The sequence below is a fragment of the Micropterus dolomieu genome, linkage group LG05, assembly GCF_021292245.1.
Source record: "Micropterus dolomieu isolate WLL.071019.BEF.003 ecotype Adirondacks linkage group LG05, ASM2129224v1, whole genome shotgun sequence".
In the NCBI taxonomy this organism is placed as follows: Eukaryota; Metazoa; Chordata; class Actinopteri; order Centrarchiformes; family Centrarchidae; genus Micropterus; species Micropterus dolomieu.
Window position 1 is genome coordinate 10,974,211 of NC_060154.1, and position 25,237 is coordinate 10,999,447.

Sequence of the window (25,237 nt, forward strand, 5' to 3'; positions counted from 1 at the left end):
AATCAATTAAATGTGGACCTTTGTTTTCTTTAGCACTGATTTAGCATTCACAGATAATTATAATATAATTACAAGCAGTTCTGACACAAATCAACTAGTTGACTGACAGACTATTTTTCACCAACTATCTACAATAAATGCAAACTATTTGATGGTTCCAGCTGCCTAAATGTGAAGCCTAGCTGTTTTTCCTGTTTGACATCACTGCAGATTAAGTATATATGAGGGATGGACTGCAGAAAATGCCATTTGAGCAGGCAATTTGTTAGTACTTGACAAAGATCTTTTGGTCTAAATAACTGATCAATTTCAGAAATAAGTCATCTGTACTGAAAATAAGAGCCAGTCAAGCCATTGTCTGTCCTTAAACAGTTGTTTTGTCTATGATTTATTCTTTTAAAACTGGAGTGGTTCCTTTCTATAATTAAACATGAAGATTTTTTCTTTTTCTGCAACAAATGAAACCTTTTGTTTGTCTTAAGCGGTTTTTTTGAAAATCTGTGCCACAGACAAGTTTAGATGCGAGCACACTATCAAAAAGAAAGTTGTATAATGTGACTAACATTTCTATTTTAACACACTGATATGTTGCAGTCTACCTCTGAAACTCATTTCACACATCTTTTCCATTTGCTTTTCTAACTCTCTGGTGGCTCCTTCCTGCTGCACAGGAAGTGAAGAGTTATTTTTTCAGCAGCAGGAACAGTACTTTTTAGGAAATAAAGTAACAGCAACTATCGCTACAGTCGTCAACACCACAGACACTCTGCTGAAAACCCAGAGATGACCATAAGATAAAACTGTAACTCACACCAGCAGCAGCAGAGGATGTTGAGCAGGTTCAGGCAGTCCTAATGTATAATTTCATCATTTTAAGTGATTTTATTCTGCTGTGTAACTGTTACATCACTGACGACATTCACAGCTGTCCACTTTAACGTCTCCCCCCCCCCCCCATCAATGACAAACCACCTCACATATTCAGATATATAATCCATTATTAAATAAAATAGTTCACAAAGCTAAAACAGCCTAGATGACACCATTATTATTATTATTATTATTATGTGCTGAAAGTAAAACCAATAAAACAGACAGAAGTGCTTTTTCTTCCCATTTATTATTTGGGTGATTTTATTGCATAAAAAGAATATGTAAAATATACAGAGGATAGCAGTTGATTAGCAATATAATCAATAAATTAAGAAAAAAAAAAAAAAATCTATAAACACATTTCAAGTTTCGTCTTGTAAATATACACAAACACTGGGTAGCAGTTTACTGCCCTGTGGAATGGGTCTCGGAGAAATGGGGTTTTGTGGTGACAAACGACCAGCATCATGTTTGAAATACCGATCTGTCGTCCTTTTAGGTCATCAGGGAGGACAGAGGAGAGCGAGCAGGTCCGCCACAAACCAAAAGGCTTCAGGTTAGCTAGGTCCAACTGGTTTCTGCTTTTATCCAAAGCATAAAGAAAGCAAATACGAGCTGTCAAAGTCACAATGTAGTTAAAGTGAGGAAGGGGGGTTGGGAAGTCCTGTTAGTCCTCTGAAAGCAGCCGGTGGAAGTGATCCTTCCTCTTCTTCAGCACCTCCCGAAAATCCTCCTGAAAAAACACAACGGGAGATATTCGGACTGAACGCTGAAACCGGGGGAGGAAAGACAGCAGGCAGATGCTGCTGCCGATAACCAGCTGTTTTATTCACACTGACTGTCTGGTAAACCACAGGAACATCTGCACTGATCAGGACTATGAGAATTAAACCGATGTAAACAATCTGGATCACGCTTCAAAAACAACAGAACTCCAACAAGTTCTGCATATTAATTGATAGATTCTTTAACACTTAAATACTTTCTTTTCAATACATATGTACATTTTTAGGGATGCTACCCTTCCAGATTTCCCAACTTAGGCCAATTACCGATCCGATACCAGTCTTTCTCCCACATTTTAAATCTGTAGCACTGCAACCGACTACTTTTATTATCGATTATTCTGTAGATTATTTGCCAAACATTTGTGGGTTCCAGCATTATTCGGCATAAATGACACCTTTAGCTGGACCAAACAAGACATTTGAAGACGCCACCTTGGGCTGTGGGAAATTAGAACAGACATTTCTTACAATTTATTGACAAAAAGATTTATCGATTAATGAAATTAATAATTGCCCCTCATCAATAAATTTAACATAAAAAACAACAACGAAAAACGTCCATCACAATATCCTCCAGCACAAGATGTGTCATCAAATGTCTTGTTTATTCTGACCAATGATCCTCCACACATTTTACTTGTAAAAATTTTAATCTTTTTTTAAATCCCCCACTTATAGGATCTGAACATTTCCAACTTTGGCGGCTCCTAGTGTTAGTATCAAACAAGACACTGAGGCAGACGATGCCTTTAACCCATCACGGTTGGTTACTTGTTACACCCCTAACTACGGGACAATATCTGTGTCCTCTTTTCTTCGATGAACCCTAAGGTGAATTTTAGGAAAAGGGCACACAGCAAAAACAACATGTAATAATCACAGAAGCTGATAATATGCCTGACGTACCGCTGTAGACAGTTTCTCCATGGAGGGGATGAGCTTCTGGAGCTCTCTGTCCTCAGACTCCCCGGACCAGCTCTTGATGGGAATTGTGTTCATCAGCTGCAAAACATCAAAAAATCTAATGAATAAAGTATTTTTTCTGTTTGTTTCACTGTTCAACTGCGAGACAATATGGAGGAATTTTACTTATGTCCCAAATTCCCAGCTCTTTTAAGAAATAACATTTAAACCTTCAAAAATTAAACTACATATATTTGTGTCCCATGTTTTAAAAGTTAACGTCTTCAGTAAACGGCAGTGGGTTCAGGCCTGAGAGCCAAAGACCGATAGGGAAATCAGAAAATACCAACATGTACTTCGTTTTGGTCTTTTCAGGGGATTTGCTGATGATGACAACAAAACTATAGACTATGACTACCTCTATTCTTTAAAAGCAATGCAAATTTTATTTTAAACTGACATCTAAAATCAAAGCTCCGCAGTGCTTACATGGTACGGGTATGTGTGGGGTGCGTTGTCCAGGACGACCGTCTTGGTGAGATCCCTACCCAGGATGTTGAGATCTTTGATGTAGTGGCCAAGAACGCAGGCACAGTCATCCTGATACAGACGGTGTCTATGAGGAGAAACAACATGTTTAAACATTTACACCTGTTCCTGTGAATCAAGAGTATCACTGAGTATCATTCACACGCTCTCACGCCACACAATTTTCTCACACAGTGAAAAACAAATGCATGTAAAACAACGTCGACTTGCGGAGCTAATCAACTCCGCCCAGCTGATGTAACACCTGCTCTTGCACTGTGAGTCCAGACAGTGTGACAAGTGGTAACGTAGCTGGTAGAATATCAACATTTAAAAACTTGGTGCAACTTGGGACTGAGCTGCACTTTGTCGGTGTTTTGTTCTCCACCTCGTCAATCATCCTAACATGCAGTCCCAAACTATTTTGGTCCAACGGTCTGAAGGGGATATTACCAGCGGAGCAATAAAGTAATGCACAGCAGAGTAATGAGCAGTGAGACTTCTGAAAGCAGCACAGAACTCCTGAGAGCCATACTGCATTATATGCTGTTACATTTTGCTTTGTCACCTGCCACCTGAATTAAGTGTTTAAATTTCTTTTAAAAAAGTGTTAAAACCTCATTTCTTATTTACACATTCAGCTGTTATGGAGAAACGTTATTCATTTGGAGTTATGTTCAGTCCACCTGTTGAACGTAAATCTAACATTCACTCTTTTGGTCTCCACCAACTCCTGAGGGACTTATCTGTCTCTTTAGCTGCTAAATGCTCCACTGTGTTCGCCAGCTAGATGCTAACTTCGTTTGTCTGTTCTTTGGTGCTGGGCAGGTACTGTACAATGGGTTTTACAGCTTTTGTACCAAAAACTATGCTACAGAGTGAAACAAAACAGTGCTGTTGTGGATAGACAGCTATACGAAAAGCTGAAACTTGTTATAAAGATGGGTAAAGCTGAAGGGTGCTGCCGATTTAGCTGATAATCCTGTAAAGGTTCACCACTGCGAGCAAGCTTGTCATTATTATAAAATTATAGATTATAGCTGATGTTAGTGAGTACCGAGGTTTAAGGAAATTTCTATGATACAGTGCATTGTACGTAGTCCGAGATTTCTTTCGGTGTGGGGATGTGGTGAATGGTTTAAAAAACAGAAGCTCACACACTGATGCGCTGTCTTCTGAATTTCAGTGGCCCTTTATTGATCTGACTCTTATGTTGGTTTTCTGATGCATTGTCTGTTCATCTTTCCATCACTTCTTCTATGTGATATTAACCACCTGAAGCCACAAGGAAAACCAATGTCTACTGTCCTCACCATATGACATAAACACATCATCGTGACCAGCTAATGGTCCGACCACCAACAGACCATTTCACATTTCCGAGCAGCGTCCAGAGGTCAGTGTGCTGGCCAGACGGGACAGCAGCAGGCTAACAGACGCTGGCTGAGTCTGATAAACCTGACAGAGTGCTCGTCTCTGCGGTCAAGCAAAGAGTTTATGAAACACAAGTGGAAGCAGATCTTAAGGAGACATACCGAAACAGTTTTCTTTGCGGGTCCAGGATGTTCAGTATCTTCTCAGCGTATTCCTTCTTTGCACATGTGTAAACAAACAGCTGTAACAGAACACAAACAGCAGCTGGGACCAGAACTGTAAGGGGCATCAAGACACCACAAAAAACTGCATTTAATTTTATATACAAAGAAATTTTTTGTTAAAATAATGGGAAGTAATTGGTTCAGATGAATAAAATCAAAATAAACGGGGAAGAGGTAGACATTCAGACAAGCTTACAATATGACAAAATAAAACATATCAATGATAACGTTCACCTCACTAAAAACAGACTGTAGCCAGCGCATGTCTAGAGCCAACTGCACCAATAAACGTCCTGACAATTTAATATCAATTTACATACCTCGTAGATTTTTGCCATGGACTGCAGAAACTCCTTGACATGCGGTCGTAGGATCATGTACACCTGTTGATTAGAGGGGCGCAGAGACTTTAAATATCCTCAGTTCCTATTCATTTATCTAGAACGATCAAATTGATAGTTCATTTAATTTATGCTTTACCTGAGATTCCAATTTATGTCTAAAATGTGCCTTTCCTGTGTCTCTCTGGATAGTAGGCACAGTTCAAGCTGAATGAGTTTACAGTAATAATGTTTTTTGTTGTTATAGCAGTTACATTAAAAGCCTTTCCAGAGTGAATTATTCTTGTGGTTTTTCATAGTTTGTGCCAATGACTACAAATCATGTGAGCTTTGTTACTCCCTACCATTTTCCAATGCATACCATGGAGGTCCTACTCTTGGATCATGGAATTTTAATTTCAAGTTCGGGATGCAAAAAAGAAAAAGTAGGTAGGTAGTAAGCAAAATATTTGCGTTTCAAGACTACTGCCCCTACTCTGTTTTCTAAAATGCAAAAGTCCAGATTGTGTGTTCAGTGTTTCTCATGGTCATGGTTTTTCCAGGAAGCCAAAATGTTTACCCGTTTGAAAGAGCGCAGGCCAGAGTGAGCTTTATGTTGCTTAAAAAAAAAAACCACAGCAAAGCAACACCAAGGGCACTGCTGACAGTTCAACTGTGTGTACACAAGAAACGTCATTTTGTCAGCCGTGTTTTTTGTTTACATGTGACACCTGGAAAGGTTGGAAGTATATCAGTAGATATTTATAGATACATTTCCCCCCCCTTCTTCTGAGAAACACATAACGTAAACAAAGATTATCCTTAACATCTGTAATGTGTAGTTATGAGACCTCACCAAGATAACATGACATAATGCAGTTTAAAAATAGTACTTTGAACAAAACTACAGCTGATTGCTGCGTTTCTGGTGGATTTGTGGCGTTCAAGCACTTGTGTTGCCAACAGGGGCACTCTGGTGGTGAAACTATGTAACGACAACACTCATAACATGATTTAAGGATTCGTCTCTCTTTTATCGGCTGTTACTCAGCAATTTAAAAAAAAGAACTTTGTACTTTTTCTCCATGTGGTTGTACATTATATAAAACTTTATTTCTAAATCCAGCAATAAAAAGGCTGTGAAAACTGTCAACATAGGGTCCTCTTTTAATATCTTTATATAACAGTTTTTATTTTATTATTTGTAACTTTTATTTTTGTATACTGTTCTGTATACTTCTTTATGTGCCATGTACAATTCCCTTCTCCTCTTTTTGTAATAAAGATTTGAGGAGGAAAATAAAAATCTGTTTGATGTTAATGGGCTCAACATGCTAAACCGCCTGATTTAAATGCATAATGATTAATGATGGAGATGAATGCCATGGTATCCCACCAGTATTTTTGTTAGTTCTGGCACTTCTCCACATTAAGACTATATTTCTTTATATCGCCTGCTGATATCCCTCACTGAAGATGACAAAACACAATTAAGTGATTCTTACATTCTCTTTTGACTCTTTTCACCATCTGCAGTCATCTGCTCAGTGTGCCTCAGATTCAAAAACAGGTTTGAAGACAAAAACATACAGTGAGTGGTTACCTTGTACTGATGGTCTTGGAAAGCAGTGTGGAAGGTGTACTCTGCATCCTCGATCACATTGAGAGAGCTGAACATCAGGGTTTCCTCCTGGAAGGACAATGTGACTTAGATTTTTATACACAAATAAATTCCCATTAATTAACGAGATTATGGCGGCCCGCCACAGTCTAATTTGTTCCGCCATAGTTTCAAAATGAACCGAAAAGACTTCTAACATGTTTCCGGCTAGGGCTGTCGCGATAACCGCAAAAATTGAAATACCGCGCTATTGGTCAAGCCTACCGCGGAGGATAGCAAGCACCGCAACAACTGCAAAGTTCATACTGTACACTTCAGGGCGTGTTAAATTAATAAATTAGTGCTTCAAAAGTTCCACAACCGTAACAAGCTTTGTAACTGTTCAAGGAAGGATCGCCATGGGCTGTACGTTACCCGACTTCAAGTCTGAAGCTGTAAGTGTTGCTGAGTTTTGTGTTGTTTTACTGTTTATTTTAAAGGTTAGCTAACTTGGTGTTAGCATATTGCGCGGCTAATGTGGCTAGCACGCTCGGCGATGTTGGACTAACGTAATCCTGAGGGACAGTCCAGAGAAACTGTGGACAGTAAGCCTCATTTGAATCTCACTAACTAAGGTAGTGTTGTGTGTCGGAAGCCTGCAGCTGTTTTTGATGTTGCTTTTTGTGGAAATTTAGTTATAACGTTACTACAGCGCAGTAGTTAGTTGTGGACAGCCATTCTGCTCCACACTGGTACGCGTGACTGTGTGCGCGCGTGTGCGTTGCTGTGGTATGTAAATTGACTTGATAGACATGCCCTGAAGGTAATGATATAGCTAAGTCTGAAAAAGACAGACAAAATACAAAAATGAGTTTGCTTGGCAATGTTGTTGACTAGCATGCAGCAGCTAGCTTGCTCCGACCATAAAGCTGCTGTTAGTGGCTTGCTGTGCATTGAGGTGAGGCCATAGACATTCTTATTATGCTATATACCACCTAATTACTTCACTGATGGAAAATACGATAACACCGCATACCGTGCTGTTGAGCCCCAACTTATTACTGTGGGAGAAATTACTTCACCATGACAGCCCTACTGCTACGTCACTTAAGTTTTGTTTTTCAGACGAGAAAGTAACATTTAAGATATCAGTATGTGGCTGATGAATCCAAGTAATGCCGGTTTGGAAATGTGTTGGGACATCTTGTCAGCTAGCTGCCCAGCTCCCGGGTAGAGATCAGTCCTAACTCCTTTATGTAATTTACTGTTGGCTCTGATATCTCTGTAGAGTATTAATATATGATATAATGACTTTTGGAAGATTCATTTCGGTATCAGAGATTAAGTTTAATCTTTTAATATTGCTGTTACATGAGTTTGTCTGAACGTAATGTTCATGTTTTTCTTGGACTGCGGCGCCTCTGTGGACTTTGGGCTACTTACATTTACAGATCACCAAACTTCAATAAAAATTAACAGAAGCTGAAAAAATCTGTTAGAGGAGCTTTGAGTTGAGATTATTTTGCCACAGTGCAGTATGGTAGAGTTGTGTTGCAGTGTAATCACCAGAGCCGATGTCAAGCAGAACTGGTGGTGTCAGCAAGAATGCCACTGTCCCTATTGCTCCTCGTAGGTCCAGACTCCTGAGTTTGATTGCCTCACAATAGCTGCATATTGTTTTCCTGAGCTAGGCTCAAACATAGAGGTTGTTTTGTTTTCAGTCATCTGTCTTAAATCTTGCCTTTTTGGTTGAGTTGTTCTTATTTGCAGTTGCTTAATTCAGAGCTCTATTATGGAGAAGACAGTACCCCGTCACACTGCGGGACAGGAGTGTGAGTTCATAAAGAGAAAGATAAGATTGTGCCAGAGTTCAGTTGTAATAATAAATCTGGTTTGTTTGCTGAGATAACTTTTGTTAACGCGTATGGATATAACTAGGAGTCGGATGCCAAAGTGTGTGAACCTGCGAGTTTACAGCAAGGGGGGACAGCGGCGGAAATAGGGCCGTCGCTGTGAAGTAATTTCCACCGCGACAATATGTTGGGGCTCAACATATGCGGTAGTATCGCATTTTCCATCAGTGAAGTAATTTGGTGGTATATACCATAATAAGAGTGTCTGTGGCCTCACCTCACTACACAGCGAGCCACTGACAGCAGCTTTATGGTCGGAGCAAGCTAGCTGCTGGGTGCTCGTCAACAACATTGCCAAGCAAACTCATTTTTGTAGTTTAACCGTGTCTTTTTCCACACGTAACATTACCTATATCTTTACCTTCAGGGCATGTCAATCAAGTCAATTTACATACTGCAGCAACGCACAATACACCGGTGTGGAGCAGAATGGGCTGTCCACAACTAACCACTGTGCTGTAGTAACGTTCTAACTAAATTTCCACAGAAAGCAAAATGAAAAACAGCTGCAGGCATCCGACACACTATGCGTGTTAGTCCGCGAGCTTCAAATTAGGCTTACTGTCCACAGTTTTTCGACTGTCCCTCAGGATTACATTAGTCCAACATCGCGGAGCCTGCTAGCCACATTAGCCGTGCAATATGCGAACACCAAGTTAACTAACCTTTAAAATAAAACAGTAAAACAACACAAAACACGGCAACACTTCCAAGTTTGAAGTCGGATCACGTACAGCCCATGATAATCCGTCCTTGAACCGTTAAATAGCTCTTTACGGTTGTGGAATTTCTGAAGCACTAATTTATTAATTTGTTGCCATCCTCTGCGGTAGGCTTGACCAGTAGCGCGGTATTTAAATTTTATCAGTGTTATCGCGACAGCCCTACGTAGCCGCCCTCAGATGAAAATGATAGCAGCTTTAAAAACAGGCTCAAAATCTATGCCATCACTACTGGATGGTGTGAAATGCATTCTGGGATCCTTGGCTATCCTAAGTCTACACAAGTCAGCGCTTGAGTTAAGAGTAATTCAGAGTCAATGGTTAAGTTCCATGTTGGCTATTCATGTATCTGAATTGTTGTGCCCATGTGTGAGAGCAGGAAATTACAGAGGGATTAAACTCACCAGGTCGACCACCAGCGTGGCCTCTGGAGTGCTCCTTGTCTTCGGTGGAATGTCTCTCAGTTGGGGTCGGGAATGCTGAGACTGTGACGGTATGTTCTTGATGAAGGTAAAGCTGGAAGAGAAAATAACGCTCTTAGAATAGAAAGTCCCTAACATACGCCAGGAGTATTATGTACAAAAGAACGTCAAACAGGGAATGAGTGATGAGCTTCGGCAATTCAATCAAAAAAGCATCACTCAAGTTAGAAAACTAACATTTTTATTTTAAATACTAGGTCATCTGGACTTGTAGCCAGCCAGTATACGAAAAAGTATATAAAAACATATCTAGTAGGGGTGGGAATTCTCATCCAATTCATAAGATACAAAAGGAGGCACAGTTTATATTTACTCCAGTTTACTGTTTGCCAAACCATTAACTTGGCAATTAAGCTCAAGGGTCTAGATGAAGGCCACTGTCTGACCAAAAAGAAGAAGAAAAAGTGTGAGTGAGTGTAGGCAGCTTTTCGATCTAAAGAGTTTATTGTGATAATTTGAAAGCATGTTAAGTCTTCTGCCTGTACGAGAATAACAAAATTAAAGTGTGATTTAACAAAATCACTTTCTAAATACCTTTTGTAAAACAAAAGATGGTCTGTCTGGGGGACAAAAAAAAAAGCCAATAACTTCATCAAGGTAACTTTATAATCAGCGTACTAAAAAAGAAGCACCTTTTGGATTCTTTGAACTGATTCAGAATTGTATCGGTGCATATCTGAAAGTGGGTTAATACTTACGGATTGAAGACGTCATCTTCCTCATCTCCAGCCAGAAGGTCAATGGAGCCAAACCCAAATACACCTTGTTCTGGGCTCATCAACACACTGTTTCCGGTGTGTGGACACTTCACATCTGAAAACAGAAAAGAAAAATGTACAAACTGTAAACAGCACGGGTCTGTTGATCTCCGAGTACCACGGAAACCTAATGCTTAGGCACAGTCATTAAATGCCAATCGGATTTTCCTTAAATGAACAATAAGTTTCCACTAGGGTTCGGCGATGTCTATAAAATTTCCATCAGATGATGTCTACAATGAAACATCGGGATGGACGATGTCATCGGGTGCGCAGGCGCGCGTGGGGTAGGGGGGCAGCCGTCGTCTTATGTTGGTAGACTATTAACTTACGTTACAAGTTGCAGTGGATATTTAACGCATGGACCAGGTAAAGCAGCAGTGAACACATAGGGTGCAGATGTTGGTTTCAGTCGTTTGATAGGCTGCGTCATTAATAAGCCGACGTGCGGCTCATCTGCTGGCGTGATAACGGATTGTAGGTGGAAACGTATGGGGGGGAAATAGTTCTCAGTCTTTTAGGCAACTTTATAAAACATACTGCTGATGGAGAAAATGGAGCAGACAGGGGGAGAGAGAGGCAGGGGGTTTTAAAGTTTTGATGTCTGTCAGACCCAACCCTAATTTGCACAGAACAGAAATCTAGCAAAAGCGTGCCATATACATGTAAAAATTGTTGTAATGACGAGAGACTCTTTTCCCAATATTAATGGACACTTCTATCTAACATAAAACAACAAAACGAAATATCAAAGGAATGACCTAAAATGGAAAATGAAATGTTTATTTCTCTTCAAATGTTGTAGCTTCACCTGACCACAGATGCAGCTGAAGCCTATCACATTCTGCACAAAACAAAATGGCGAGACTCATTTACTAAAGCTGTTTATAGCGTCAACATTGTTTCTGCCTTTTTCCAGAAGGAAACCGTAACGACTCACACTGGATCAGAATTATGACAGGACACTGAGTCCTCCAGCAGCTCACCACATTAAGCCCTTCCAAGCAGTTTAAAAGGCTTATGATGTTCTTTCTATTTGATGCGCCCAGGGTGGGAATTTACCACAAGCCACCAGAAAGATGCCGCTACATTTATATTGTGGCTGGTAAGCGAGTTCACTCCACCAGGCACTTTCATCATAACACAAAAAACCCCTCTTGGACGGAGTACATTTTTAATGTCACACACCACATAATTAAATCAAATATCTAGAAGGGTTGTTGGTGAGTGTTTAAGGCAGTACAAGCCCTATATAGAAGACAGTGTGCAGACGGTAACTGTACTCACTCTCTTTGCTGGGTGTGAGGAAACGCACGATGGGCGAGTAGATGTTTCTGGATGTTGTGTTATGAGGAGACACCGTGTTGATCTCCGACAGTATGTGCTCACGGCGCATGATGGACCTGATCGGAGTCTTGAAGGCCAAATCTAGAGCACAAGAAGACAATCAGTGGAAAAAACAACACAAAAACAAGTGCATTCATATTCAGGACATACATAAATGTTAAAATATATTAAAAGCATCCTTGAGAATAATTGGAAGCTGGCAAACACACCAGCATCTCTGTCATCAACAGCGATGGCCCTCTTCCTTGCCCGGCCACGGAGCAGTGGTCTCCTCGCCATTGTGGGAATTTCGTCATCCGAGTGATGGGAGTCATGATCCAAGGTCTCTTCACTCTGCACAGTAAAAACACACAAAAAAAGTCATTATAAAAGTAAAAAAATAATAGCAACATCTCACCAGTGCATTTGAATGTCAAATCGTGATGAAGAATACATCTCACTATGACATTTAAACAGGATTAGGGTCAGGACATGTGTGTGCTTATTGTATTATATTAAGGTAACCAAAAATACTATTTTCAAAATGATTTATAGTTGTCAGTTTGAGAAAGAAGCTGATCTCCATATCGCTGTTGAGGTATGATTCAAATCATATTCAGATCTGTTTCAACCTGTGATGTCAAACTGATGAAAACCAAGAGATGCAATTGTCTAGATGTGTGCAGACCAAAATACCGAAAACCACCACAAGTGTTGCCCTAAGACATCTTCCATGCCAATGATGTCCTACTAGGCCTATTTCACTAATAAGTAAGTCTTATCATTAAAAATACATACAAATATATGTGCAACTGAAAGCACTCGTCTTATAAAAAGGCACATGTTCACTTACATAGACTTCACTCTGTGAAAACCTTGGTAGACTACGTCATTAACAAGTCGGCATGTGGTGCACCTGCTACCATGATAACGGATTGCAGGTGGAAAACTCCAGAAAAAAAGACGAGTTCAGTGTCTTTTGGGTGACTTTTTAAAACATACTGCTGATGGAAAAAAGAAAGGGCGGCCGAGAGAGAAAGAGAGAGGCAGGGCAAGCTGGCGCCTTTGCAGTGACAGACCAGAGGTGTAGCTGTATGTACAGGTATATGGTAATGTTTGTGGGGATTAAAACCTGAAATTATTTTAGATTTTTTGCGAGGGAGTGGGAGGCTTCACAATTCTGGCTCAACATTGCCATGTCTGCCAGCCATCGCCGATTGTCTATCGGCCTGACGCTAGTCTATAGTAAAGAAAAGCTTCATAAAATAACTTGTATTGCCAACAAAGTACTGTAATGGTAAGTGTGTCAATAATGCATGGGAAATCATAATATAGTACATATATTATAAACATAGTATTAAGCCATAGGCAAAATTACTCAAGAGAGCAAGTATACATTCCTGCAGTCTAAAGTGTAAACAGTCTGCATGCATGTGCCCTGGTGACCTACTTTACTGGGCCCCTCTCTCACATGCAACTGGGCTTTAATCCTCTGCTGCTGCATCAGTCCACTGTCAGAAAACACGTCACAGAGCTGCATGTCTGAACCTTACAACACTGTACAGGGATATAACTCTGGCAGAGCATCACAAGGAACACACTCAGGTCTGGTGATGTCTATATGTTGTAAACATCACAGACCATATGTATATAAGAATCATTGACTACATTGACAAAGGATTTATAGCCAAGGGTTGAGAGGGCTGGTTTGCTTTGTTCAATGTAGAGCTGCATAATTAATCAAAAAATATGATTTAAATCGCTATATGGCCATGTGCAATTTTTTGATGGTCAAATATATGACAAAAGAGCAACAGTACTGTACTGCTGCACAGACGCCCCGGCCAACAAATCTCTATATCCAGATCTAAGAAAACATGTTTGTTTGGTATAGACCCCAACAAATGTCACATTATCATGATTTTAATAGTGTTTTTAGTGAAAATAAAAAAGTTGATGCAAAAATGATCATTCCCACTAACTGTGAATCATATCACAAATGGTAATATCTGTCAACATAACAGCAATATGACTTTTTACCATATTGCGCAGCATTCTGATGCTGATGAAAATACTGTCAAATTGCAGCTGAAAGCTGAAGCTTACTCACAGGCATTAATGACTTACTCAGTGTGTTGAGTGTGAGAGCTACCACAAGATAAAGTGGGTCACTGCACTAGAAATTTAGTTACACTAGGGATGGCACAGTAAAACGCAACATGGCATTTAAGAAAATAACATATACATTTGTCCATCCTAGTTTAGTCTGAAGGAAGAAGCTCCTCTAAAGCAATAGAAAATTAATATTAAGTTGACTCAACTAGGGCTGCAACTAAGGATTATTTTCATTGTCATTTATCTGTTGATTATTGTGAAAAATGTTGATCAGTGTTTTCCAAAGCTCAAGAGGGCGTCGTCAAATGCCTTATTTTGTCCACAACCCAAAGACATTCAATTTAAGTTACTGTAATAGAGGAGCAAAGAAATCAGAAAATATTCACATTTATGAAGCTGGAATCAGATCATTTGTCTTTTAAAAATGACTCGAACTGATTAAATCGATTATCCAAATAGTTGACAAATTAATTTAATAGTCGACAACTAGTTAATCGATTAAACGTTCAGCTCTAGAATAAACCCCTCTCAGACAGTTAAAAAAAAACTTGAACATTATAACCTTCATTGTTGTTGTGGTGAAGGATTTCCTGCATGGCTGCTGTTAGCTGCGTTGGTATTTAGCTAAGTGTAGATAATAAACTGGCAACTAAAACTAACTTATCACCCCATCTCAAAATAATGAACTAACTAACGCTACACCCCCGCAGCGGCCATATGGGTGCACCGATGCTTTATTTAAATAACGTCGAAGAGTGGTTGATCAAGATCAAATCACCTATCGTCCAGCTAGCTAACAACAGTTAGCAACGCCGTCTAATGTTTTGTTATGAGAACACTGGCTAACCAACGTCTAGCTAACTAGCTTAGCATCAGATTACGGCAACGATTACTTATGATCCTGGCCGCGGAACACAATGTTTACTGGTGCCACTTGCATTAACGAGGCCATTACACGGCGACCGACTAAGAAAGTAATCTTATCAAGATGTGTTACCTTTGTTAAAAGTGGGCTTTCGGTCACGGATAGGCGCGTCGATCTCGGCGTCGTCTTGTTGGACAGTCGGCGGTTGGTCCTCCTCGGCGTCTCCGAACACGCTGTAACGTTAACGGTTTTTTGAGACCTTAGTCTCATTTTTCCTCTTTAAACGGGACTTGTTAACATCTACGTACTAAACTCCTCCACTGTATTAAAGGAAGTCGCTTTGAGTCCGATGCTTACTTGTTTTTTTTTTCTCCCGCCCCAACCACATTAGTCTCGGAGAGTCGGTGTAACTCCGCCCCGCTCGTCCCCGTGTCTTCTCGAATCAGTTTGTGTGTTTAAATCTGCCGGGGTGCGATAGGTTCACCACTGCGGACACTGCTATTGGGCGGTGCTTCCGAAAACTCCAGCGTCAACATGAGCTGGGAGTCACGTTTCAGAATCATTATGTCTGATATAGACCAACACAGAAAAATGCAGTTTTCCATCAAAGACTCGTTTTTTCCCCCAAACATTTTAGCTGAATGACATGTTGTGAAAAAAATGCCAGTCAAAAATACTACACACAAATTAGACAAAAAAGAAAAAGGAGAAAAGAAGACAAAAAAATTGGTGTCTAAATTTTAGCAATTGATCTTACTCCACAAAAACAGAAATTTCCAGTAAATAAGAAAGTAAAATTTTTCTGGAAATTTCTAGTAAATATTGTCAATAGAAACAGGACTTTACATTGTATACTGTGAAATAAAAGTAGGCAAATCGGAAGGATACTTTTAACTGGTGGAAAAAGTAAAACAACTTAGCAGCAGCTAGTAACTAAGTGCATTTACTCAAGTACTGTATAATTTTGAGGAACTGTACTTGAGTATTTCTATTTTCCGCTACTACATCTTTTGCTACTTCTATTCCATTAAAATTCAAAAGCCAATATTGTATTTTTTACTCCACTACACATATTAGATCACTTTAATTACTAGTTAATTTGAAAATTTGTTATACCAAATAAAATCAATAAATTCTGATGATTGTAATAAGATAAGATTATTGATCGAGGGGGAATTTCAAAAGCTACCCAGCTGTAGATAAAGTAATTAAAATTAGCTCAGTTTTCACTAGCTGCAACATTAGAGTGATAAACAAATGAATGCATACTACTTAAGTACTTAAATATAGTTTAATGCTAATACTTTTGTACTTTTCCTTAAAAATTTGATGCATGACTATGACTTGACTGACAGACTATTTCTGCACTGTGGTATACTTTTAAAAGATCAATGTAACTGCAATTTAGCAAAATCCCACTTCAAAAACACTCAAGTTAAAGTGAAAGTCCTGTATTCAAAACTTTACTTAAGTAAATATACTTAAGTACTATAAGTATTAGCAACAAAGTTTACTTCATATAAAAGTAAACCTTATTTGATAAAGTGACATTTATACATTTATTTATGTTGACTGTATGTTTGTCTACATGTAGCACCTTATCACCACAGCAAATTCCTTGTATGTGTAAACACTACTTGGCAATAAAGCTCCTTCTGATTCTGATTCTGATGATCTAAACTTAAGAAATTTGTGAAAAGGCTTTTTCATGCCATTATCAATGTTGATGAATACATAATTAACACATTTCCATTAAAGATGTGGTTAATTAAAAGGGAAGGAACATATCATTTTTGATTACGCTGATAAACAGCTCATTTTAGTATACATAAAAAAAAAAACATTCAAAGCTCTGGTGACATTTAAGAAAGGTGATATTTTATTAATTTCAGATTCAAAATAAAAGTATTCACACAAACACAGAGTAAATAGGCAAGAATAGCTCTCCAACCTTCAAAAACGAAAAAATAAAAACACCAACCAGTTGCATTGCCCGCCGCCACTTCACTGTTACTGTGGACCAGGAAACATCCCATTCATCAAAAAATTTAATCATTTATAGAAAAAGGCGGAGTAAGCACACATGAATAGAACTGACTGAAAAAAAGACAACTCGCAGTACTAACAGTGACACTAGAAGCAGTACTTGTACTAGTAGTAGTTAGCTGTAGGTTCGCTGTAGTTGATGCTGCTCATCAAATAAACTAAACAGCAGAAGAGTTACGATGCCTGTAACACAGAGAGTGAAAACACAGAGACAGAAAGCCACCCCAGTGTCCAAAATTAACCTCTCAGTTCACCTACCAGGGTGACAAATATATATATATTTTTATTTTTTTTCCAGCCAAGATAATGATATAATACACCACAATAATTATTTTCAATACAATCTCATGTGTGTCATGAGATTATAATTAATCTATAAAGTACGTTACTGGTATGTTGAAGTTCATTTCGGACCCTGGTGTCCGCCCTCTTTGTGTACCCACTAAACTGTAACTTGAGTCCTCACTGGGTTAAATGCATCAAACTGGAGGTAGAGGTAGATTTTCCTGAGAAGTTGTAAAAGACAAGAGCCTTGTTTCAATTCTGAAGTTAGACACGTGAAGCCCCCACAAACATCACATGCTTTCCTAAAATAATGACATCATCATCATCGCCATATTTATAAAACTGCTCTAAATGTAATCTCCATGTGCGGGTGTTGCTACAGCAAATCCAGAGGAAAAAAGGAAAGAAAAGCAAAAAAATAAATCAAAACAAACAATATAAACATGATACAGTTCACAGCCCTAAACAGCCATAGTTCAGAAATATTCAATTTAATGAATCTTAGTAATACAGGTTAATTCATACAACATTGTCACAGCAGAAGGCATCTTGTTATTTCTCATCATCATTTTCCTTATCCACAGTCCTCCTGATGGAGGTAAAGTCAGTGGTGAAGTCCAGTCAAAAGCCCCAAACCCACATGCACCGTAAGCAGTCAATGTTGCAGCAGAATTTCCATGTCGTCAACATGTGGGGAACAAGAGTCAGAGTAATTTCTCTACAAGACACTCTGGACAAGATTTCAAAAGGTACTTCAGCTATGGCTGTGGTGGTAGTAAAAGCAGCAATATTTCAAGGTAAAACGCTTGAAACGTATGACTTTCTTATGTTATGACATTGTGACATAGAGCGAGCAAGCCAACCAAGAGAGACGCAGAGGGTTTGTGCTGATTGAAAGCTGTGACTTCCCAGACTTACAATCTACATTTGTCGGGAAATCAAACTCAGAGACAAACAAAATGCATTTTTCACTAAGAATGCGATTAATAGAGTCCAGCTAAGTCATTGTTCTGATAAATACAACAGCACACGAATGCACCAAACCAGCAGACTTTTAAAATCAATCCAAGCTTTTAACTGCAAACAACAATGATGTACCTTTGACGAACAAATAAAGCCAACAACTGCATGGTCATCACTTGCACGTTCTACGAGTGAAAGCGGCAGCAAACACACAGACACAGACACGCAGCTGGTAGCATTCAGAAAAAAATACCAGTCTGAACCAAAATCTGCTAGAAACTCTGCTACAGCGTTAAGACTGATCGTTTCAATGTTTCTTAAAATATCAGATATCAAATATGTAGGTAGGTGACTGACCAAAGCTACAGAGAAACATGCAAGACAGGATGTTTAATCATTGATTGTTTGCTGTGTTTTTAATGAGTAGACTAATTCTTTAAGTGAATTAATTGAATGCCTTGATGAGCTACAGATTCTAAATGCTGTTTCAGAAGCTTTGTCACCTCAACAAGGTTGAAACCAAGACATGGAAATATGTATTTTTTTTGCAGTAAATTGTCAAACTGAAGGACATTGAATCTTTGCCGCCTTGGGTCAGACACCCTTTTGTGTTGTCATAACAAAACCTTCCACTGAGGGGAGCTCTTAGTAAAGAGGTTGAAACTTGGACTGAATCCTCAATTATACTGACAGCTCTGGATCCCCTTGCTCAACTTAAATTGATTAGTCACAATTTTAAGCAGATTTCTGATTGTCTGTGGTCAATACAATCTCTTTCATAAGAGTGTCTTTAAGTCTTTATAAACCAGCATCAACAACATTTTGATGAGGTTTTCTTGCACAAACCTTCAACAGGCTTCTCTGTTGTGGCTGAAGCAAAGAAATCTGCCAAAAGATTTAGTTCTTGAGGTAGAAACGGGGTTTTACTGTGGTTGAAGGGATGTTATTGTTTGGAGGTATACAGTGTTGTCATAACATCACTTGATTGTGTACCACGCAATTAAAAAGATGCCGACCTTCCCTGAGATGCTGCTGTGAACGCACTGAAACAGAGAGAGAGAGTGCTGCAGTTCCTCCACTGTTCAAATGCAAATATCTCACAGAGCCTGTCGATAGATCTACGATAAACACAGATCCATTTAAGGGGGCAGGTGCTTAAATGTTGTCTCTGGGGCCAAGAGGTCTCAGGGTCAAATAAAAAAAAAAGTAATGTTGATCCTTTAGATTGTATTGATTGAATTTTGCTCTCTCCAGCAGCCCTCCCCCCAAACCAATGCTTTCAGCCGCAGCATGTCTCCATTTGATTGTCAGCCATTACCAGCAACTGTGACATCTGCTACTCATAGAAAAAGAGAGAGAGAGAGAGAGAGAGAGAGAGAGAGAGAGAGAGAGAGAGAGAGAGAGAGAGAGAGAGAGAGAGAGAGAGAGAGAGAGAGAGAGAGGAAATGTTGGGCTTTCAGCATGTCACCAAACTGACGGAGTAAAAATATCCTTTTCCATCGTAATAAATGAAGTTTACAGTAGCCTGCTTACACAGGTGAAAGAGAAGGACAACACTAAAATGTAAATTTGTTTTAAATTAGTTTCTTTTTTCACTCTGGGTCTTTCTGTCATAGTCATCATGGCTAAGTTATATATATCTATAGGCTAGTTTAGCATGTTTGCGTCACCATTACTGTAGAGACTGCTGCCCTACAAGGAAAAATGCAGTAACTACATACTGAGTTAAGACCAGAATCTGACTTTTTGACATTTTTCCTTATCACAGAAATTATTATACCATCAACTGTATATTTTTTGGGGGTGGAAATTCATAAGAATTATGAGACAGTGCGGAAAACCAAACTGCTGTGACTGCACTCCAGCAGTCACAGCAGTTTCTCTAGATAGTTAAAGCCAGTTTGTCCAATTTCTGGTTTCCTGGAATTGAAAAATCAAATTTGATGCTCCAAAATCTAGTAACTGAGCTTGTTATTCCATATAAATAAAACATCAGCTCTTAAATAATAATGGAGAGAAAAAAGGAACACCGGATAAACTAGTCCTGCAAAATGTTAACTAGCCTAACTAGCAGAATAGAATTAACTGCCATCTCTGTAGCTTCTGACTGCAGTGAAAATCACGTGATTTCTTGTGCTTAAGCTACCTATAATACACATATTAAACATTTATTTTATTAACAAATAATTTATTACACTAGTTATAAGTTCAAATGTAAAAGATAACTGAATAAACATACATTATATTTGTAGATACTGTGTTTTCCCTTTCGATTGTTTAAACATAGAGACAAACATTTCTAAATGTTGTATGTTTCATGTAAGGTCAGTAATGATTATTAATCATAAACCTCAAAATTTGAAGTTCAAAACCTTTCTCTATTTCACTGTTTCTGTATTTACTGTTAAGCGCTTTACAGAAAAAGTTAAACCATGCTAAGCTAATTTATGCCTCACTCGGGTTACAATCTTAACCCTACTAAAAAGCCAACAGATCTAAATGAACGTGAGTTTACAGAGTTAGTACTGTACCTAATAACTGGCTAGTCATAAAGATAAATAAAGCAGGTTTTTAGTGGTTTCAAGAATGTATGTTGCCAAAACTACAACAATAAGACCCAGATTAAAATAAAAAGTAACCACAAGGCTTAATGCTTTGGATAAAAGGTGTCAATGCAATCAAATGCAAAGAAGCCAGTTCAGCATTAGTGTGCATCTGTACACGACTCAACTGTCCACAGTGAGGAACTGTTTCACTTGACCTACATTTCTCACTGTAAAAACATGTTGCCTTCCTCTGTAACCAATTTACACCAATAACCTGATCAATCAGACTGCATCAATACTGCATAAATGCCACATTGGTTTAAACATGGTTTTGTATTATCTCCCACCTCTGCTAAGAGAAAGCTATAGTCGCACACAGACCGTGAGTTTCAGTTTAGCAAATGTTTCTCACACCAAAAAAACAATCTGGTTGAGTTAAACCTTGGTGGTCAGAGCCAAAGAGCCGCTGTTTGTGAGCAGCATTATACTGATACCCTCTGAGAAAACTGCAGAAGTAGGGGACAGAGGAGAAAGCTAATAAACAGAACCGTGCAATCTACAGACTTCATGAACCCTCACCTAAAACCTATGGACAAGAACACAAAGTGACAGTGATGTAAAGCAAATTAAACCAGGCTCAGTGTTGTCAGCAGTACTGAAATACAGGTGCAACATGCAGCAAGTCCGAACTTTGCCACCTTCACCGTTTGACCTTCTGAGACATGCCCCCTGTGGGCTACAACTGTTACAGCTGCAGTTTTCCCTCTTGTAACTGCTGTTTGTGACTGTTTGAGGTTTGACATTTATTATTTTAAACTGGCTAAAAAAGCTTTGTTAGCACACTTGGCAAAGTTCTGTATTTGGCGTGTGAACTATGAACATGGAAGCTACTGAAATAACTAGCAGATCTGATGGGACTGAAAACGGATCTCACCACAAGCTTCGCTCAGTATCTGTTCTGGAGCTTTCAATTGTATCACACAATCGTGTTTATTGGTAGAATATTGACTCTTTCTTCAAATAATTAAGCTCACTTCTCTGAGAGTCAAGTGCCTGAGAAAGCTCAATGATTAATGAAAAAGCTAACAAGTTGAGCTATGCTTCTGTTCGAGAATTTAATAATCACTGAAGGTTAGTATGACGCAATGATTCTCCATTATTGTTTATTTATAGTTTGATGGACCCAGCGCCATTTGCCTTGGTCCTGTGTAGTGTGTGTTTGGGTGTAGCTGAGGTGCCATTGCAGTAACTGGGAACATCTGGCCAGTGTTATTTAAGCCCGCCTGCCCAGACGCCAGAATGATGTTTTAGATTGACAACATAAACCTCATTATCAGCCATTGCATTCATACACTTTGATACATCTCTTGAACTGACTTACTTTTGCACCTCACTGAGTTTCTAATTATTATTATTAATTATTTTTACCTACTTTCATAAATTTCTGTTTATTATTGTTAAGTTAGGCATATGTCTCCCTTCTTTGTTCTGGCCTGCGAGCCAGTCACAGTAAGTTATTTTACCTGACAGGTGGTATAAAATGTAAAACCTCAAACACACATAAAACTGTAGCAGTAGCACCCATTTCATATAGGTGATGATCTCTGATTATCTACCTATCCACAAGTTCAAACTGCTGCTGCACAATTCTTGTGAAGTAATAAAACAAGTGTAGCCGGGCAGTTCACTGCTTTATGTCAAGAAGTATTCTCACTATTTTACAAACTTTAATAACAGCATTTAATGATTGTATGTGTATTTGAATGAAAGTTGTTGGCAGTCTGAGGATAAAGAGTACTCTTAAAAACTGACCAGTGTTTGTGTAGCAGCTGGTGGTGATTTCCGACCGAGAAGCGAGTCCAGAATCAAAGCCACTACAGCCATCTGGTGATATTTGACTGGAACAGTAAAAACTGATTAGTTGGAGGGACTGCTCGCTCTCTGGTCATCTCATGCTGTGTTAAGGCCTCAGAACAGAACCCACATACAAAGCCTGATTTACTTCCTAACGTCAGTAGGAAAGAGGCTGCTTTGTGTAGGGGTGGGGGGTTGAGCAACAATCTTTAACAGCTAACAGTCCAGAGAGAGAGGTTAAAGTTCAAAAAGCTGAGTGATTGATCTACTTCAAAATCCAGAGACACATCTAATTATGAATGATATAGTTTCTCCACTGTGGCTGATTTAACTTTTTATAAATCTAACAGCAGTGAATGACACAATCAAGCGCTCAGCCACGGCTATGATTACCTCTGAGCTCACATTGTCAAAAGCCCCAAATAAGCATTATCTAAAAACAGTCAGAGGATCACATGACATTCTCTGCTATATCATTGGCAAGCTAGTCTTAAGGAGACCCTGTCCCGGTCACAGCACAGGATAAGAAGCACTTGGATCAGAAGAAGCACTAAGTCATGCAAAACAAAACACAAAGTGGGCACAAAAAATAAAAGCATCTGTAATCTATAATATAAAAAACAAAACGTCTGATATGAGCTGAAATAACTGTCAGGATGAGTTTCTTCTGAAGCTCAGATAGCTTCTTCTGACACCTGATTGTCCACCCATGTGAGTGTCTCCAACAGTGACATGGATTTAGTGGATACACGACTCCTGTTAGCTGAAGAGCTTCATCTACAAACACGGGCATGCATCTGACCTTAAGACAAATTAGAAAAATAAGAAAATAAAAATGTCATCTTTCAGCAGAGAAAGATGTTGCAAAGCATTGCATTGCATCCAGATACTGTACAATGCGATGAGCAGGCAGACACCTGAGAAAAATTGAACAACGTGTAATAATCGCAACAGGAACGGTGTGGATGTAGCTGAGGCTCAGAAAGCCCAGCGTGTTGAGGTGCAGAAAGGCCGTAGTTAATTTCCCCACCTGCACAAACAGCCATTATGAACATTAAGCTTGACAAACTACCTGCAAGATTAGCATACATATACACTGAACTGGCCTTATGTCAACAAACAGGTGAGGATTATGGATAAAAAATAGCCAGCTGTCTCAGGAAGAAGAACCACAGCAGCTGCTAGAATTCAGCAGGGATGTCAGCTACGTAGCTAATTAGGCTACTACCTAGACTCTGGTAGCGATCAATAATGGATCAAATGTATGAACCAATTTCCTTGCAGATTCTTGAGATCCAGTTGTTTCATATTTGTGTTTCACTGGAGAATCTGTGACACTGATATGATGTGTATCTGGGCACCAACAACAGGAGCGCAGACATGCACTGGACTCGCTCGTCCATACACAGATCCAAAATGGCTGCCATGTGAATAAGGTATACGGTTTTTACACAAAATGAGGTCACAGCGGTACATTGTTATATGCCCTGAAGAAACAACATATACCTTTAAAGCTTTTCTGACTAAAAATAGAAGATATTCATATTTTCTTTTTTTTTTTAATAGAATTCTAAATATATAGATTTTTTTCCTGCAGTGAGAGGATTGTTAACGATTGTTTAAAATGATATAACACAATAAAGAGAATAACAATAACGATAATAACGACAGTGAAAAGATAAAATAAAAAATAAAAAATCTCTCCCCTAGAGGATAAAACGCTGTCAATCGGTAGCTGTGTTTGTGTGTGTAAACAGTGCATTAACCTTCCTAGTTATTACCATCTCTTTTGTTCTTCAGTAATCTGTACATTTATGCAGAAATAAATAATTCACAGGCTGTGCATACATATTTGTGTAGCATATACTGGCTCTCAGTTGGGTCTTTTTTTCTTTTACGAAATCATTTTGGCTATGAAGAACAAAAGAGGTGAGTTGGTGAGAGAAAACCTGAGATAGTGTACTTCAAGTGATCCGAGTTTCAGTTTGTGTCTCTGTACAGTTTATGGTTCTTCTCTTTTTGGCATAGATTATGTAGAAAATGAGGTTGATTTTTGGCTTTACTTAGCGTGGTAATTAAAAAAATAATAATAAAAGGGGAAGGGCTGGGGTTTTGTTAAGACAATGAGTTGCTGGATGTTGAGGTTGAGGTAGGTGTGTGCTGCTGTTGCTGCTGTGGAGCGACACGGGCCGTCTTGTTGGAGACAGACGATCCAGATGTACCGGACAAGGCTGACCCTGCTGCTGCCTGAGCAAAAAGAACGCCTAGAAAGAAAAAGATACAAGAATTTAGGTTAGAATACAAAGTATGCCTGTTTAATTCCATCTCCATTTAAAAATAAAACTTAAAGGAATAGTTAAACACTTCGGGGAAATACACTCCTTTTTTTTTGAGTGTTGGATGAAAATATCATGTTTTTATGTTAAAGCTGCTTCATTTTGGTTGAAATAACAAATTTTGACCATTGCATGTCACTAACAATGTATAATTGAAGGGTTCCTATGAAATAAATGTGTCTGTGAGAGCCTGCCCCTTTGTATTTAGTTGTTTAAAAAACTGGACCAGGTCTGAATCAAACAACCAATCACAGCAACTATGTAAAAACAAGGGTCATCAGGGTTTTCCGTGTCTTGGTTTCCAATACCTCCTTTGCCTACAACGGTGTATAGTACAAAACAAGCCGAAAGAAGGAAGGCCTTGGAGGAGGAGAGAGAAAAAGAAAGCCCTAAATATAAATGAAGAGATGACAAGT

General features: G+C 38.9%; 2 protein-coding genes across 6 annotated transcripts in view; both read right to left on the reverse strand.

Annotated features, from left to right (window-relative positions):
* Window positions 1-1,101: 1,101 nt before the first annotated feature.
* On the reverse strand, window positions 1,102-15,192 carry ctdspl3 (CTD (carboxy-terminal domain, RNA polymerase II, polypeptide A) small phosphatase like 3). Of its 2 annotated transcripts, XM_046050715.1 has the most exons (12): window positions 14,924-15,063; window positions 13,262-13,322; window positions 12,042-12,165; window positions 11,773-11,913; window positions 10,426-10,540; window positions 9,650-9,761; window positions 6,614-6,700; window positions 5,011-5,073; window positions 4,628-4,707; window positions 3,054-3,180; window positions 2,568-2,663; window positions 1,102-1,606 (listed from the first exon to the last, which is right to left on the reverse strand). In XM_046050715.1, the coding sequence occupies exons 2-12, from the start codon at window positions 13,313-13,315 to the stop codon at window positions 1,541-1,543; spliced, it is 1,065 nt and encodes a 354-aa protein (XP_045906671.1). In that variant the 5' UTR covers window positions 13,316-13,322; window positions 14,924-15,063; the 3' UTR covers window positions 1,102-1,540. The 2 variants fall into 2 exon arrangements, with proteins under 2 accessions (XP_045906671.1, XP_045906669.1); XM_046050713.1 differs by lacking the exon at window positions 13,262-13,322 and having other exon boundaries at window positions 14,924-15,192.
* Window positions 15,193-16,647: 1,455 nt separating this feature from the next.
* The window catches only part of arid3a (AT rich interactive domain 3A (BRIGHT-like)), a 49,650-nt gene continuing 41,060 nt past the window's right edge, over window positions 16,648-25,237 (reverse strand). For all 4 annotated transcript variants that reach the window (XM_046049938.1, XM_046049939.1, XM_046049937.1 and 1 more), the window contains one exon: window positions 16,648-24,749. In XM_046049938.1, the coding sequence (XP_045905894.1) occupies window positions 24,601-24,749 (149 nt within the window). In that variant the 3' untranslated portion in view covers window positions 16,648-24,600. The remainder of the gene's footprint in view (window positions 24,750-25,237) is intronic.

What these genes read in the sequence shown, in the direction of transcription:
- ctdspl3 (XM_046050713.1), bottom strand. Translation starts at nt 15,061, where the DNA reads ATGAGACTAAGGTCTCAAAAAACCGTTAACGTTACAGCGTGTTCGGAG. An exon ending in CCGCAAAGAAAACTGTTTCG is followed by an intron (nt 3,181 to 4,627) that starts GTATGTCTCCTT and finishes TTCTCCTCATAG; the next exon opens with ACACCGTCTGTATCAGGATG. An exon ending in TGGAGAAACTGTCTACAGCG is followed by an intron (nt 1,607 to 2,567) that starts GTACGTCAGGCA and finishes GTGTTTTTTCAG; the next exon opens with GAGGATTTTCGGGAGGTGCT.